At 45.9% G+C, this 16,832-nt stretch overlaps 1 protein-coding gene across 2 annotated transcripts in view; it reads left to right on the top strand.

Annotated features, from left to right (window-relative positions):
* LOC146799577 (lysozyme g-like) overlaps positions 1 to 11,229 on the top strand; it is a 51,124-nt gene extending 39,895 nt beyond the window's left edge. For both annotated transcript variants that reach the window (XM_085627156.1, XM_085627157.1), the window contains exon 5: positions 7,988 to 11,229. In XM_085627156.1, coding sequence (XP_085483282.1) covers positions 7,988 to 8,118 — 131 coding nt within the window. In that variant the 3' untranslated portion in view covers positions 8,119 to 11,229. The remainder of the gene's footprint in view (positions 1 to 7,987) is intronic.
* The last annotated feature ends 5,603 nt before the right edge of the window (positions 11,230 to 16,832 follow it).

The following is a 16,832-nucleotide window of genomic DNA, read 5'->3' as shown; positions in this document are numbered from 1 at the left end:
CCCTCCGTAAATATTCACTTTGCTGGTGTCAAGAGCAGCAAGGAACCTCATCCTGCCAATTCAAGAAGGCTGTCATCGCAAATCCCCCCTTGCGATTTCAAGTCTAGCTCTAACTTACCTGCCTTATAGTGCCTGGAATTACATAGGCCAGTAGCCCATTTCCACCCATGACCTCAATTCATAATTACGCACAAAAGGGTTATTCCTTACAACAGGGAATACCATGGCTGAATATGCCTTTTAGAATGCCAACAGTGAGTAACCATTGTGCCTATAGTTGAATCTTGGGACCCCACTAACTGCAGTTCTCAGAACCTGCTGCTTTCCTCCCGGGATAATGATTCCTGATTCATACCCTGATTCATTTGTAGACCTGAATATTTGTACCTTTCTACGGTATGAAATTTGTTAGTGCCTTTGGGCCAACCATTTCCAGATCCTATCCATCGAAAGCATGTCATTCTTTTTCTCACAGTTTATTATTAGATTATTCTTGTGTGAATGGTATTTGATGTCAAAATCTCCCTTGATTTCAACACCATCTTTGGCACCCATATCTGAGCCATTATCTCCATTGAAACCCATGATGTCTAGATAGAAACAGCCATCTAGTTGTTTATTCAGCAACGTATAAGATAAAAGTAAAAGTTCTGGAAAGGGAGCAGCCTGTCTTGTTTCTACCAAGTCGGCTATTACTTTAAAAACCCTTCATCCCTAGGATGTCAGTCTAAGGCATCACTGGTCTCCATTCGTCCCTTTTATAAATTCACTGTAACCGGGACATCTCATCGTTCTTTCCCACGCAGATTTGGTATTCTTTGCTGACCAAGAACTGCACAGCATTGAAGGACCCAAATGGGATCAGGATTTCTGAACCTTCTGTGACACCTCAATGAACACCGATCCAAGAGATGCCACACCTTACAGATACACGGAGGCACTTCTACAAAGCACCTGACGGAGTCTCAATTCCAGAGTCACAATGTTATAGTTACTCCCTAAATTATTGCCAGGCTTGACCATCAAACGTCTGTCCCACTAACAATATTTGTTTAGGTCTCGCCTACGCAGGGCATGCAAGACTTATTGTTTACAATTCACTGGGCTTATTACCCACCCACAGCATACCATTAGTTATTTTCGTTGTCACTCTCTTTTGCCATCTTTCAGTTGCTTAGATCATGCAGGCTTCGCTTCCTTTCTTGTGTTACCTCCTCCTTGGAGCAGTCACCAAGTACATGTGTTCTTCTTCTTCTTTATCTTGCTCGTTCTTTTGCAATTGTTGGAAAATGAGGCAGTATCTGTGAGGCCTGCACAAATAACATGACTACATTTGACCTTCACTGGGAAACAAACACCCCATTGCAGCGCCTGACTCTCAGAAGGTAGCGTTGCAGAGCAGTCTAAGGTTTACTCAAGGGAGGTGGTGTGGGCTAGTAATCACTATTTACCAGTACGCAGAAATAACACAGAATAATTGATTGTCCAGTCTGTACTTTGCTTTATAAAAGGAAGAGTACATTTATTAAACACACACACTACTCAATACTGTGCAACAATTTACAAATATACATAAGCTGTTGGACTTACTTTGTGACATTGCATAACATTTCCACCCCTCCCATGGGGGGTGGGGTCTAGACCCACCACTCCCATGTATGCACATCATCTTGCCCCCTAATGCAGTAGGTTGACTATAAACTGGAGTGAGGGCCTTGTCCACTGGAACCATCCAAGTGGTGACCCACCCCCCCTATTATCTCAACAAGCATTTAAAGTGGGCACACCTGCCCTGGTGACACATAACCCTGACTGAGCATCTCATACTGACCATACAGTATACATCTCTACATCTTAGTGGCTAACAGTCTGGGTTGTTCTTCATCTAACACAGCAGCTAGAATACATGTTTAGGCATCACTTGAAATTACAATACTTATCAATAGCTGATAACAGTTATAATGCATTGCAATTAAAGCCCCTAAAAGGCATCACAGTTGTAATCACAGGATTAAGCATATACAGCCAGACACCCTAGCAGGATTTTCCAGAACATAACCCCACTTTTCTTATGACTTCACATTACACATGTGACTTTCAGTCCCTCAATAGAAACAACATCAGGAAAATGCACCTCTCGTGCAATTGCACCTGTTCACCTCCAGGGAATGTCCATCTCCAGACATCCCCAGTTCAGCCCTTCACACCTTGGTGCAGTCCTAAACACACCTGCAGCTGAAGAACAAAAGTTCCAGCCACAGGATGCTTTTGGAGTGTGGCTGAGCCCTTGAGGGGTTGTTTCTTTCAAGTCCCCCAGAGACTTCGGGAGGGACTTTCCTCACGTCGTGCTAGGGGAGTCTGCGTACTCCTGCAGCTCCCCCTGCACCTTTACACACCAACAACGGTGGCCCCATCCCAGGCCCTGCAAAGCATTATGGGGCGACCTTCCCCCATCTCATGCATTTTAGATTAGCGGCTCTCCTGCTGCTCCGGGGAGAGCTGCACTGCCTGCGATGGCGGGCTTGTGCCACATAAGCTCCTCGTTTGGGGGCCTGGTCCCACCCGGACCCCTTCGGTGCAGGTATGTGGATTGCAGCTCGGGGAGCCCACCCCCGGCCACTCCTGCCGCTTCTCCTTGCGCAGACGTTGGGGAGCTGATCGGGGAGCCCACACTCGGCGGCTCCCGCCGGCTCCCCGACTGGCCAGCACCCTTGTATGCTGCCATGGGAGCCGGCACTTCCATTCTGGTCTGCCTGCTCTTTTTACACAACTTATGGTGTATTTTGGTGCGTGTCTGGAATTGGTAGGCACTAGGGAAGTGAAACTACCCCATGTGGTCCCCATCTTCATAGGAGAATACTGGAGTGTTCCTATAGTGAAAACAGTAAAGCACACTGACTTTCCCTCACATGTGTCTTCCCATACTATAAAGCCTATTCCATGTCACCACCCAATTCTTCTTAATTCCTGCCATACCATTCTATCTGTACCTGCTCCTGGGCTGCACACGACATGAATCTCCCCCGCGCAGCCCCTACATGTGTGCACACTCATGTACACACGTGTCTACATGTAACCAGTCGGTGCCCCTTACTCCGGCTGCAGTGCAGCGGCCTTCTCTCACAAGAGGGACACCGATAAAATCCACATGCAGTCTCTTTCATCATGAGTTCACTGTGGGTGAGTCCCAGCTTATGAGGCTCTCCCACAGTAAAAGCTAAAAAATTAGGTGTTCAAAAAGCAAAAATCCGGGCGGCTCAGATTAGCAGTACCACCTTCTAACAGCAATACACTATTTTTTTTTTTTTTTTTATTAATCAGCGTTTTGGTGTTATTCTTGGACATGCAATATGCTTTCCAATTTTAACACCGGTATACAGCTTACTACTTATGTTTCATTCAATATTTCACCCTATCTGTCATCTCAATTGATGCTTTAGTTACTTACACCCACAACTGTACTACTGAACGTCACTCTACTCTATTCTACTCCACTGCACGCCACTCCACTCTACGCCACTCTACTCCATGCCACTCTACTTCACGCCATTTCACTCCACCCCACACTATGCCACTTTCCTCTAAAACTCTTCTCTACACCAGTCTACTCTGTGCCACTCAACTTTATGCCATTCTACTATATACCACTCTATGGCACTTTACTGTACACCACTCCACTCTACTCCACTGTACTCCATGCCACTCAACTCCACTTTATACTATGCCACCCCACTCTGTGCCACTCTATGCCATGCTACTCTACTTTATTCCAGTATGCACCACCCTACTCCACTCTGCGCCACTCTACTCTAAATCACTCCACTTTACCCCATCCTACTCTGTTCTGCCTCACTCTGTGCGACACTACTCCTTGCCACTCCATTCTATGCCACTCTACTCTATGCAACTCTGTCATTCTACTCTATGCCACTCCACTGTTTGCCAATATGTCCTGTATGCCACTCCGCTCCAGTTTATGCCACTCTTTCTTACGCCACTCCACGGTATGCTACACCACTCAATGCCACTCTTCGCCATCCCACTCTAAGCCACTCTAATGCATGCCACTCTACTGTGTGCCACTCCATTCCAGTCTACATCACTCTATGTCACTCCAATCTCTGCCTTGCCATTCTATGACCCTTACTTATGCCACTCCATTCCACTCTACGTCACGTAACTCTATGTCACAGTTATCTGTGCCACTCTACTGTATGGCACTCTAAGACACTTTACTCTAAACCACTCTATGTCACTCTACTGTTCATCACTCCACTCTACGGCACTCCACTCTGCTCCGTGAGTGTTGATTTTCTCGAAATGTATTGACTTCAAGGTCAGTGGTATTGTTGGCATTTCTGAAGCAAATCTCATGAAAGATTCCAACACGTTACACTGATGGAGTAGCCAGGTGTGTTGTTTCTATCCAGCAGCAAACAAGTAGGTGCCCTTCGATAAAAAATGTCACGGGATTTCTTTCGGGCTGTTTTGGCAAAGATCCTACCCTCCTCACAGCAGCCACTACTCTCATTATCTCCCATCCCACCGGGGTTTTTCTCTCTGTCCCACATGCCCTGCCCTCTCCAGTTTTGCCCGGGAGACTGGGAAGATGATGCTTTGTATGTTTACTGTGAGGCACCCAGGGCAGGATCCTCGGTGGGATCATACATGGCGGAGGGGTGCGGGGGGTTGAGGTGTTGCGCCAAACCCTAATCTAATGCCCGCTAAAGACTACATTTTGTTGCAATAGCTTAAAAATAAACAGATTGGATGTTGGGTTATTCCAAGTACCTTGAAGGTGCCCTCTACAAAAGGTATTATTAGCACAGCTTTAAAGAGGCCTGACAGATGTTTAAAGAAGGCTAGTCAGAATCCATTGAACTAGAGTTGAACATGCTAGCCAGGCTCCCATGAGCTAGAGTTGAACATGCTAGCCAGGTTCCCATGAGCTAGAGTTGAACATGCTAGCCAGGTTCCCATGAGCTAGAGTTGAACATGCTAGCCAGGCTCCCATGAGCTAGAGTTGAACATGCTAGCCAGGCACCCATGAGCTAGAGTTGAACATGCTAGCCAGGCTCCTAGCTCTAGTTGTAGTTTTTCATGCACATTAAATCAGAAGTGCTCCAAAGCAGGCTGAGCCATAAATAACCTTGAACTTCCACTGACACCCTGCTTCTCACTCTCTGAGATGGACAGCAGCATCCCTATCTCTTGCATCCATCTGTGTGCCACAGGGGCGGCCTCGCGAGTCGGTGCACCTGGGAGTATGGAAGTGCAGTGACCCCTAAGGGACTTCCTTTGATTTGGAGAATTGTTTGAAAACTACATTGTGTTCAGCTGCAGGTGTGCGCTGCGCTCTGTTACTCCTGAGCTATGTTTAACTTCTGGGTGTCATTTGTGGAATTCTCTCTCTGAGAAATGGCCTTGAAGTAAGGCCTGCCGTTCCTCGTCAGAGATACTACAGGGAGATACACTGTAAGTAAACAGGATGCATAAGTTCATATTGGAGCATTTCATGACAACTGTTGAGTTACAGCCTGCTTGGGGCCAGTTAGCTGCTAATGCTTCTCAACTTCATGATCGTACACGTGAGTGGTTTATTTTTTCTGATCTCAGGTGTCTTCTGAGAGAACTAAGAAAGGACATGGCAAGAAACAATCAATATGTTCTTTCACTGTTTAAAGTAGAGCTGAGGAACACCTCAATGTAATGCAAAAAATGCTGTTTGCTTTTATGAATTCCACAAAGTAGCCCAAGGAGTGTGTGTCAATATTCCATGAACACATACCAGAGTCCTCTTAGGACAGGGTCGATTCATCTAAGGCAATGCTTCCATGATGTACTTTTTGCTATGTCCTGCATGGTTCATTTATTCCCACCAGTTTCCTCACATGTTTCAATTCTGTGGTGACTTTGACTTCGGGCTCCCCAACCCCTTTTAAAAAACTGACTAAAACATCAGAATTTCTATGAAGAATTATGAAGCCACACAAGGCCACGTTGTGTGGCCCTGAGTGGCTTAATGAAGCTCGAGTAGTGCAAAGCAGCGCAAATTGCTGTGTTGCATTACTCTGCGCCAGGAAGGCGTTTCCATGGATGTTGCGTTGGTGTTCCAATGCAACATCCATGGATTTTGATGCATTCCCAGCATTACCAAATGTGGAATGTGCCAAAAACCTACGCCTCCCCTGGTGAGACGTAACAAGGTGAAATATGTTTGTTTCTCTTGGTTTTTTCCTTTTTATAAGTGTACTGCATTTTGCAGCACACATGGAGAAAGCCTCAGTACATTGTTTTTGTGCAGGAAGGTGTACCTTTCGGCACAAAAACAATTCAATTTACAACGAAGGCACCTTTGCACTGTCATGCAAGGGTGCTTCTGTTGGTGCTAGGGCAGCCAAAAGGGCCCCAGCTCAGGGGAAAAGGCCGGAATGCGCAGTATTGCCTTAAATATGTTGCATTCCTGCCCTTTGCCTGTCACGCAGTGCAGCACGGTGACTTGCTGCGCTGCACTGTTTGCCTTGGCCATAAATATGGCCCTAAGTTTTCGTAGTCTGAACGTGCTTAATACAACTTGGAGGCAGCCAAGTGTCTCAAACAATAAAATACTAACAAAGCCTGGCTAAAAATAAATAGTTGATGCGAATACGCAGTAGGCAGAAAGAAAGTCCCTGTGTTAGCCACGAGTTCTAGAATTCTACAGCGGTCTTGTAGGTTATTTTTATGTTTTTAAAACTATCTGGTGGATACATTTCACATTTTATGGCAAGAGTAGTAAAACCAAAAACAATGCTGTTGGACTTCATAGAGTAGACTGAGCTTATGCTAAGGTTACATGAACACGTATCCATAACCGCACCTTGAATGGGTGAGACTCATTTCAGTCTAGTGCAGAGCATCACTTGGCTCGTCTGATCTGGCAGAGGTCACCCTTGGAGTCTCCATCTATAATCTATCTAGTAGGCTTTCCAGGGATGCGTTTCTGCAAAAGTGATGGTTTGGCAAGTGAATTGTGGCAGTGTCTGCATCTGCTCTGGGCAATAACTGGCTGCTGAGGCCTCTCCAAAGGCCCATGTCTATCAATATTGCTTGGTCCAAAATCTATACACTCCTAGAATTCCTCACAATTCACTTAAGAAAATGAGGGGCATTTGAGCCTTTCTCACTACCACTGCCATTTCTGTTGTCTTACTGGTTGCACTGTGTGTCTAGGTTTGCCTATTCATGTCACTCCTTATGGGATGTTTCTGCTCCTTGCCATGGTGGGGGGGGGGGATGTTTGTACCACCTTGCCTCAGTTGCCAGTGAACTCCGGCTTGATTGACCCTTCAGCTCAGATGCTTTTTAATTGATCTATGTAGCCAGGCTGGAAGATTGTGTTATAGGGCCTAATGTAAACAAAGACAGACCTGTCCTATCTTTATATGTTCTACGCCATGACTGCGGAATCTCTGCAGTCGTAAACTTACTATTAACTCGTAGTTTGTGAGTACCAAAAAAAACTTAAAACTTACACAAAAGTTTAAATTTACCTTTATGAATCAGACCCACAGTGTTAACAGTAAATTTTGTAGCTCAAATATAATGTACAAGTCATACATTCATTTGACGATTGTCAATATATAACATAAGTGTATAAAAGTGTAATAATGTCAAGTCAGTGTAATAAATACACTGACATGGAGTCAGCAGTTAAATCATGAAGAGTCTGAATAGTGTTAACTGTGCACCCAATGTAGTAAGAGCCCAATAATGATGCACTATGCATTGAGTGGTGTGAAGCATCGCCTTCAAAGAATATCACACAACCATATCATAATAATATTGTAAAAGAGTAGTATATGCACAATAACCATATAGTAAGCGACGGGTAAACTGTATTCTGCTAGTTATTTTGGCAAAGAGAGCCCATCTTGTGTACACAGCAGCCCCTGAGTCTGTGTTCACACTAGTCATGGACTGACGCCTCTCTCCCTCTGTCTTTCAGGTGGAATTGCAGCCTACAATTGTGGCCCAAGCAGAGTATCTAGCTATGAGGCTGTGGACAGCCGTACTACAGGCCGTGACTACTCCAACGATGTGGTGGCCAGAGCTCAGTGGTATCAGCAGAACTGGTAAAGCCAGAAAACGCGAAGTTAGAGCAACACCTCACCCAATGCCTCTTCTTCCGGCAACGATAGGCGGCAGATTCCTGGGCAAAGAGGTGCAGCGTGCTTGTCTTCTGGAAAATGTCAATGTTCTTATAGAACTGGGGAAAGCCTTTGCTTTCTGGATTGTTGCAAAATGTTGACACTGACCTGGTGCTATTGCAGTGCCATTGGTACTGATGATGCTAAGCCCCTCGACAGTTGCCTGGTGCTATTGCAAGGCCCTTGGTGCTGATGAGGCTAAGCCTGTTGACCCACTACTTTCCCTGGCTGCGAATCAGAAAGATGCCATCAAGTCGCGATAAAACGAGGCATGGAATATGTCACTGTAATAAAATATGCTTATCCGCAGCGGTGTGGTTGGCATTATTTCATTTGCTGCATGCCATTTAATTTATTCCAGGTCTTTCAATCATGTGGTCTTTTCCCTGCCCCCACACTGCTGTTTTCTTCGTTCTGCTGGCTCCAGTTTCTAAAAGATGGGCTATCCTGTAGGATACAATGTTTTCCTCACCATTATCTGTCTTGTAGCTTTACATGGTCTTTGCTATTGCAGTTATTGTAATTTCTGCTTTGTTGGACTGATTATGAATGCAAATGAATCGGATTAAACTGGAAACTGGAAAATGAATATTTCAGCATGATGTGACTGTCGCATTTACCACGCATTAACTGTCCCCAGGTTAGAGAACACTGACAAGCTTGCAGATACAGCTGTCGTCATCCCTGTTTTTGGAACCTCAGTCACCCCTAGTGAGGTCTGTGAGTGAGATCTTGTGCTTACGTACTGCTTTTATCCTGCAACCAGAACTGTGATACAGATTAAAGTTGCGAGGTCAATGTGGTGCAAGAAATAAGGCCATAAACTGTGCCATGTTTGGTTTGTCATCAGGGCAACTGTAAAATTAATAGTCAACTACTGCACATTGTTGGAAACTGACTGTTGGGCCACAACTGGTGAGCAGCCAGCGGTCATGACTAGCTGAATTATTTCCACCGGTTTAAATGGAGGTTCTGCATAGAGAAAACTTTTTCATTTTTATTAAGGACAAGGCACTGCACAGTGTGACATCTGAATGCTTATCCAAATTGGTACCTTGTTATCACCCGACCAGATATCATTGGTCAACTTCCCATAACTCTGTTGCTGTTCCCATCAAAATTTAAATGGTATATGAGTAGATTTCTGATCAGGAATTACCAGTCCCATCAGTAATTATGTGATCTGTGGGAACCCTGCAGATCTAGCGGATTTCACTTGAAATTTCAGCTGCTCAAATTGTTACGTGGCCCGTAGGGATATAGTTGTCTTCACTACGTTAGCATGAGCAGGTTGCAGCCTGCCTGCTGCTTTGCTCGCGTTACTACGTCTTTATTTTTTTGCAATATTTTCTATGGCTGCTTTCGCATGAGAACTCCTTATAATAAATGGGGTAACCCAGTATTGTATCAAAGGACCTGGGTATCGATCAGTAAGGAAACATTTGGCCCCTGACAATCCTAATAACATTTGAATTAATAACAGTAAGAAAAGTTAGCAAGATTGTAGTATGCGAATCAATCATATAAACTAAAGATATGTAATGTAAAGGCACATTCCACAGAGATGACTCATAGATAAAGGCACCCAAAGTCCAATAAATTGCCAAAATTATTTTTTTTCATGCTGAGTCATATTCATCTAATGAAAAACATACGAAAAGGCATAGGGTTCAGCATGTAATACTAAAGAAGTTACTTCCAAGGAAGGAGAAGGAAGTGAAAGTTGGTGCTCAAGTGTGGGGTAGAGAAAGAAGATGAAGATCATCAAGAAACATTTGGAAAGAACAGTTCAAAACACTAAGATAAGAGGTATCTGGTTACGATTTCCAAAAAGGCCAGTATCCCTACTGTGATGGGCCTGCCCCTAAACTCAATAACAATACAAGTTTTAGTAACTATTTCTTTTATTTGAGGCACAGTGAAAATTCATCTGTGGTTGGGGTAGAAAGGGAGTAGATGTTGAGTGCAGGCCCAATGGGGAAATGTCGTCGACGTTTCGACCCTAACGCAAAAAGGGTGAGTAGACTCCTCTGCTGCGGGTCTTCCTCAGGACAAGGGAAGGGGGAACCTATATTTGACGGTTTCGAGTACACTGCCCTCAAGTGGTGGGTAGTCCGAACATGGTCGTGGTGCGATGAAGTCAATTCCAGACTGTTCTCTGAGTCACAATGTACTAACAGTACTTCAAAAAGGAGGAAAATCACCCCGAGGAACCGCTGAATAGTAGTGGCGTGAGACCTCCTATTGTTGTGCTGCCAATGGTCCCATAACAGTATACAATTCTTAAATCAAATCAAGTCAGAGACTCTCCGCATCCGTCGGTGTCTCGAAAGGACGATCGCATGAAATAAATTAATGTTGGCAATTTAATTGACTTTGGGTGCCTTTATCTATGAGTCAACTCTGTGGAATGTGCCACAGATACATTACATATCTTTTGTTTATATGATTGAATCGCATACAACAATCTTGCTAATTTTTCTTACTGTTATCAATTCAAGTGTAATTAGGATTGTCAGGGACCAATTGTTTTTCTTCACATGAGCACTCATCGCTGTGTTCACTCTCTGCATGTTCCTGGGATTTTGACTGAACATTATGTGCAAGGTCGAACAACAATGCCCCTTGTTATTTCGTTCTGGCCAGACCTTAGCCCTTAGACAAAACATACCAATGCAGCTGTTGTTTTTGACAAGGTACTTTGGTTTTTAGTGGGATACACAAATAGGTAACACACACTTAGAGAGGGATCTTTCCAGGGAGAAGAGCGAGACAGCACCTATGCTGTAGATCTACCATCTATAGGCTAAGGCATGGTGTGTGCTGACAAAGCCCAGAGATCTTCTGATATATAATAATACTGCTCTGTAGCAAGGGGAGGGAGGTTAGGCTCTATTGTCTTTCTATGATGACATCTCCCTTCATGATTCATGGACTAGCTGCTATGCTGACTATATCTGTTCTATGGATTCTCCTTCTTGTTGTGGCACGTATACTGCATGTTAGAGCATGTTAGTTAAAATAAATATTTTACACTGTTTGGTGTCTCTGTCAGATCTTATTGTGGACAAGTACAAGAGTGCGAGCGAAAGGGTGTGTCTTGTTACCTCGATTCCTGAGAGATCTGGGAGTGTTGTGTTCTGGGGTGTCTAATCATTTGTTTCTCTGTAAGTGAGTAGGAGAGCAAGTGAGACACTATAGCTAGTCGGTCCTGGGCTTGTGGGTACTAAGGTGGTAGGAAGAACCAGTCTCTATACACCAAGGTCCTATAGTCCTGCGCATAGTTCTGTGTTTGTGCAGAATCCCTGCAACAGAAGCTGAAGTCTCTGGCGCTGCACAGCTAGCCACTGCTGTACAACGTGGTAAACACAATTGACAAAGCCAAACCACTCTACAATATGGCATTGCTAAGATTTTTTTAAGTGCTATGATGCAACCAGCATTTACCACGTCATAGCGCTTTTATTTTTGTTTACTTCCAACCAAAGCTCCGTTGATGTACATGGCTAAAATCTTACATGGGTGAGACCTATTGGCTTTGCTGATACTTTTTTTATTTTTATGTTTATATTTAGATCACATTACACTCCTCAGAAAGTGCTAAAGGGCTGCTTGTTTTCCATTCTTTCTATCTACAACACTCTACTCCACTCTAAGCAGCACTATCTGCTCCACTCCACTCTGTCCTATGCCACCCCACCACATTCTATGCCACTCCACTCTTAAACACTCTACTCTACTCCACAACACACCACTTCACGATACTCCACTCCACATCACTCGACTCCACCATATGACATTCTACAACACTATGCCACTCCACTGTACGCCACTCACCTCTACAACACTCTACTCCCTCTATGACACTCCACAACATTCTACACTACTCCATGACAGTCTGCTTCACTCTACGCCTTTCAACTCCACTCTACGCCACCCCACTACCCTCTACACTGTCACTCCATAATACTCCACTCTACTCAACACAACTCCACTTTACAACACTCCACGCCACTCTTTTAACCATGCTAAACAGCAGTCATACTGGTATACAGCATGGCTAAAACACATTGGCAGTCAGTAGCTCTTGGGTAGGCCAAACCTGTTAGCTTTTGCCAATGCTTGTTTCCTGTTTGTTAGTTTTAATAATTAAGTAGTAAGTGTTGATCATATTGTGGGGGAGTCTTTGCAGTGGCTGAGAAAGAGAACTCTTGTTTATAAGTTCACTGAAATTTATGATTATATGATACGAAGGGCAGCTTTCCAAACTATAATAAATAGTGATCTACTGCTTGGTGGGTGGCCTTGTCAGTGGCTGATGTACTTCATGTCAATAAGGCTATTTACGGTATGTGATATGTGTATGATACATACATCAGCGTTGCAATTTAAACAAAGGGCTCAGTTACTTGACAGCACATTTTCTGCAGCGTGCCATGTATTAAATTGATGTCTGCTGTTTTTAAAACTGAAGATACACTAGCAGTAATTAAGGAGCGTTCCTCCCAGCTGGGGAAAGGACCAGAGTGTGCAGGTATCAGCTTAGAGCCCCCTCTGAAAGACTGGCTCATACTCTATATCACAAGCTATATATTGGGAGTAAACCATGTTGGAGGCTGATAGGAATGTTCCTGTCATAGGTTAAGTAGCTCTCTAACCTACCAGTGCCACTACATTTGCTTTTTTATGGGTGTGCTCTGGTGCCCCCTGCCGGCAGAGCACTGGGTGGCTTTCTAGTATAGGCTTGTTCTAGCATTTTTCCCTGGGCTATGATATATTTTTAAGAAGATATTAGGCGGCCTACTTAGAAGCCCCTTGCACCACCGGAGCGTCACTTTTTTTGACACTCTGGTGGCGCAGTGTGATGGCTCATATCTACAAGGCCACACAAAGCCACCCTGCAATGCTTTTCTTGGCCTTGTAAATATGGCCCCCTTTCACAAATTACTCTGTGTGAAAGGGGAGTTCCATTGGTGTTGCTGTGGGTGTTCCCACACAACACCCATGAATTCTGATGCATTCCCAGATTTACAAGGTTTCGTAAACCTGGAAATGCGTCAGAATCTAACGCCTCCCCGGGGAGCCTTTAAAGTGGCGCAACGAAGAGACCCCCTTTATTTCTCCTTGTTTTTTGCACTTTCTATTTGTGCAGCATTCTATAGCACACATATGAGGAAAACAGCATCAATTATTGTGTTTGTGGATGTAGTGTCCCTTCCTGCACAAAAGCAATCATCCCTGCAACGCAGGCACCCTTGCTCCATGGTGCAAGGGTGCCTGCGTTCGCACTAGGCAGTCAGTTGTGGAAAGCACAGGGATGCATCGTATTGCTGTAACGATAATGCATCCCTGGACTTTCCTAATGATGCTGCTTAGCGCAGCAAGATGGCTTGCAGCGCAGCTCTGCGTCATTTTCTTGTAAATATGCCCTCAAGTATCCCATAGATTTCTCTACTTGAAATCTTGTAGATTTCACTGCATCACTTCTACAAGGCTTTCCTGCATGGGAACGCCCACCCTGCATACATTATACCTGAAGCAGTTATAATGTGAAGCAGGGCTTTACAATGTGGTGCATCTCCCTAGATGTGTCACGTTGTAAATGGGCTGCATTTATACGCCACCGCGGAGTCACAAAAAGTGATGCAACAGCGGTGCAAAAATTAAGCAAGGGGCTTGTATAGCTGCCCCTCGGTGGGAAAAGCAGGACTTGCAGAAGCTTGGGTACTGTAGTGATCGCAACCTGATGGGTAAATAAATATTCACCAGAACTCTGAGGTGTCCGAGAGTTATCTCACCCCTGGGAAAAGGCAGAATATGAGAATTTTGGTGCTTTGAACATTGGCGGCACTTGGTATCCCTCATTCCTCAGTTATGAGCATGAAATCGGGGTAACAGCCAGAGCTGTAGACTTTGGAACCTGGGCACCAGGTTCGAGTCTCTGTGTCGGTTTAACATCCTGTAATTCTGGACAAATCACTTAAATTCTGCGTGCATAAAATATTGTATCTGGTGCTCAGGTAAAGCGCTCCAATACCTTCAGGCGAGTTTGCACTATATAAAACTGCAAAAAAGCCACAATGTTAAGTAAAATATTTTTCATATTTGCCCATGAATCGATCAATAATAGTTTAAGTTGCTCATTTATTAACCGATGTAGTGACGAAGCCACCCGGCCTGCACTACACTATGTATCATTCTGCATGCACCCGGAGGGCGGACTCGCCCGATGGTATAAATAAAAGGGCGCATGACAGCTCGGGGTCTTTGCCCGTAACTTATACCAGTGTGCACGTCACAGTTGTTGCTTCGCTGCTTAGGGCCTACCGTCTGGGGCACTGCTGTCCTGTGTCATCCCAGACATCACACTGGTGACGAGGCAGGTCCCACCCACGCCTCTGCTGCACCGGACGCTGCCTGTGGTCTGGCTGCATCACCGCACCCCGGCCTGCCTGCCAAGAGGAGAAGCGCGTGCCCTCCTGCCGCGCATGACGGGAGTGGCGCTCCCAGGCCTGTCGGCGCCCAAGTGACCCTGCCTGCCCTGAGGCTGCTTCCAGAAGGGAGGGAAGGACCCTCCGCCCAGCGCTGCAGGGCACGTCGACCGCGTGGTGTCCTGGCCGGAGGAGTGCCCAGGAGGTCAGTGAGGCCCCTCCTGTGAGCAAGAAGCCCTGTGTCACCGCCGCGTGACTCCTAAGTGAGAGGCCCAGCTCCAACGCGAGTCTGCTCCCACTCCCTGCCATGCCAATCCAGGGGAGTGGAAACACTGCAATAAGCACTGGCAAGCAAAAAAACAAAAACAAAAGACACACTGAACAACCAAGTGAAGCCCAGTGCAGGGTCTTACGGTCACGCATTGGAAAAAACCAAGGGAGTTTGAAGCACACCATTGAGACAGGCTGTAAACAGTGCCTTGCCACACACATACCATACTGCAACACGACACTGGGAGCAGCACACAGCACGACCAGCACTGGGGAAAAAAGAACAAACAAACCCAAGCAAAACCCACCAAAGCTCACGTGACAGTACATACCACGTGCCTAGACAGGAGTGATGAGTGCTCCGGCCCAAGCGGGTGCCGCTGCTGCCCCGCCACCTCAGCAATAGCCCCCACAACAGTATGTCCACGCCACAGTATCGCCCCTGCCCCCGTTTAGTGAATTAGCAGACCCCGTCACGGCCGCATCACGGTGGAAATCCTGGATTGGCCGTCACTAATTCACTGGAATGAGGGAAACAGACGGTGAAACGATCACTGCTAATGCGCTATGGAGGAGGGGAGCTATATGACCTGTTCGAAACACTTCCGAACACTGGGGCCAACGATGATTACAACGCGGCGGTGGCAGTCCTGAGCAGACATTTTGACCCTTAAATTAACCCCGATTTTGAGAGGTTCAAGCTCTGACAGGCAAAGCAAGAGGAGTCGGAGTCAATAGACATTTTTTATGCTAAACTAAGGAAGTTAGCCAGCTCATGCACGTTCCCTGACCCACAGGAAGAGATAAGGGCGCAGATCTTACAAGGGTGCAGATCAGTACTACTGCGTTGCCTGATGCTCAGGCAACCGAGAATGTCGCTCGATGAGATACTGGTACCAACAAGATCCCACGAGCTATCGAACGCTCATGCAGATGAGATGGAGGCATCCCTTAACCGACACCCGACCCCCTCAGGGTCATCCAGGCCCCCAATAGTCAAAAAGGAGAGGGTTGACATCATCCAAAAGAGACCAATGGCACCCTGGGGGAACGTGAGGTCATCAGGAAAGGAAACATGCAGAAACTGCGGCCTGGAACATCTGCCAACCAGCTCTTGCTTTGCGAAAGTCAAGACGTGCTCCCAATGATGGAAGCTAAACCACTTCACTAAAGTGTGCCGTAGAGGAAGATCAAGGGCCAATGCCTTAGGGCAGGAAGGTGTGTCGGCGGCCGTCAGACAATTATCGCTGGATGACCTGTTGGAACAGAAAGACACCACCCCACCAGGGAATGGTCTGGACATAGACGACAATGTATTCGTAGTGTCGTTAGTGAGCCAGGATGGCCCACGTCGCAGACCCCCGCCTATGTGCTCCATCACGGTGGCTGGATCTTCAGTCAAGGCCCTCATCAACATAGGAGCCTCAGTAAATGTCATGGACAGTGAACAGTATGAACGCCTGTCACCGCAACCACCGTTGTCACCCTCCAGGGCGAAAATGTATACATACGGAGGAACCAAACCACTTTCCCTGAGAGGAGTCATCAAAGTAGAAGTTGTCAGTGAGGGACATCACATTTCCCAAGGTTCCATGTTACGGAAGGGAAAAGGGGCACACTCATCAGCTGTCACACAGCAGAAGACTTGGAGTTGGTGTTCTTGCCAACCAAGTGCACGATCTACACGCTCGTGACATTCTCCAAGAGTTCCCCATGCTGTTTGAAGGACTTGGCTGCCTAAAAGGAAAACAGTTCAAACTGCACATTGACTCAACAGTCAAACCTACAACGCTAAGGCATCGGAGGGTACCTTTCCACCTATGCCCACAGGTCGAGGAGGAGTTACGAAAACATGAACAACTTGGAGTAATTGAGAAAGTGACAGGCCCCACGCCGTGGGTGTCGCCTCTGTTCGTTGCCCCCAAGCCAAAACAACCGGGAG

Source organism: Triturus cristatus, chromosome 9, assembly GCF_964204655.1.
Source record: "Triturus cristatus chromosome 9, aTriCri1.1, whole genome shotgun sequence".
NCBI lineage: Eukaryota > Metazoa > Chordata > Amphibia > Caudata > Salamandridae > Triturus > Triturus cristatus.
The sequence above is the reverse complement of the archived record's forward strand: the minus strand, read 5'-3'. Positions and strand labels throughout refer to the sequence as shown.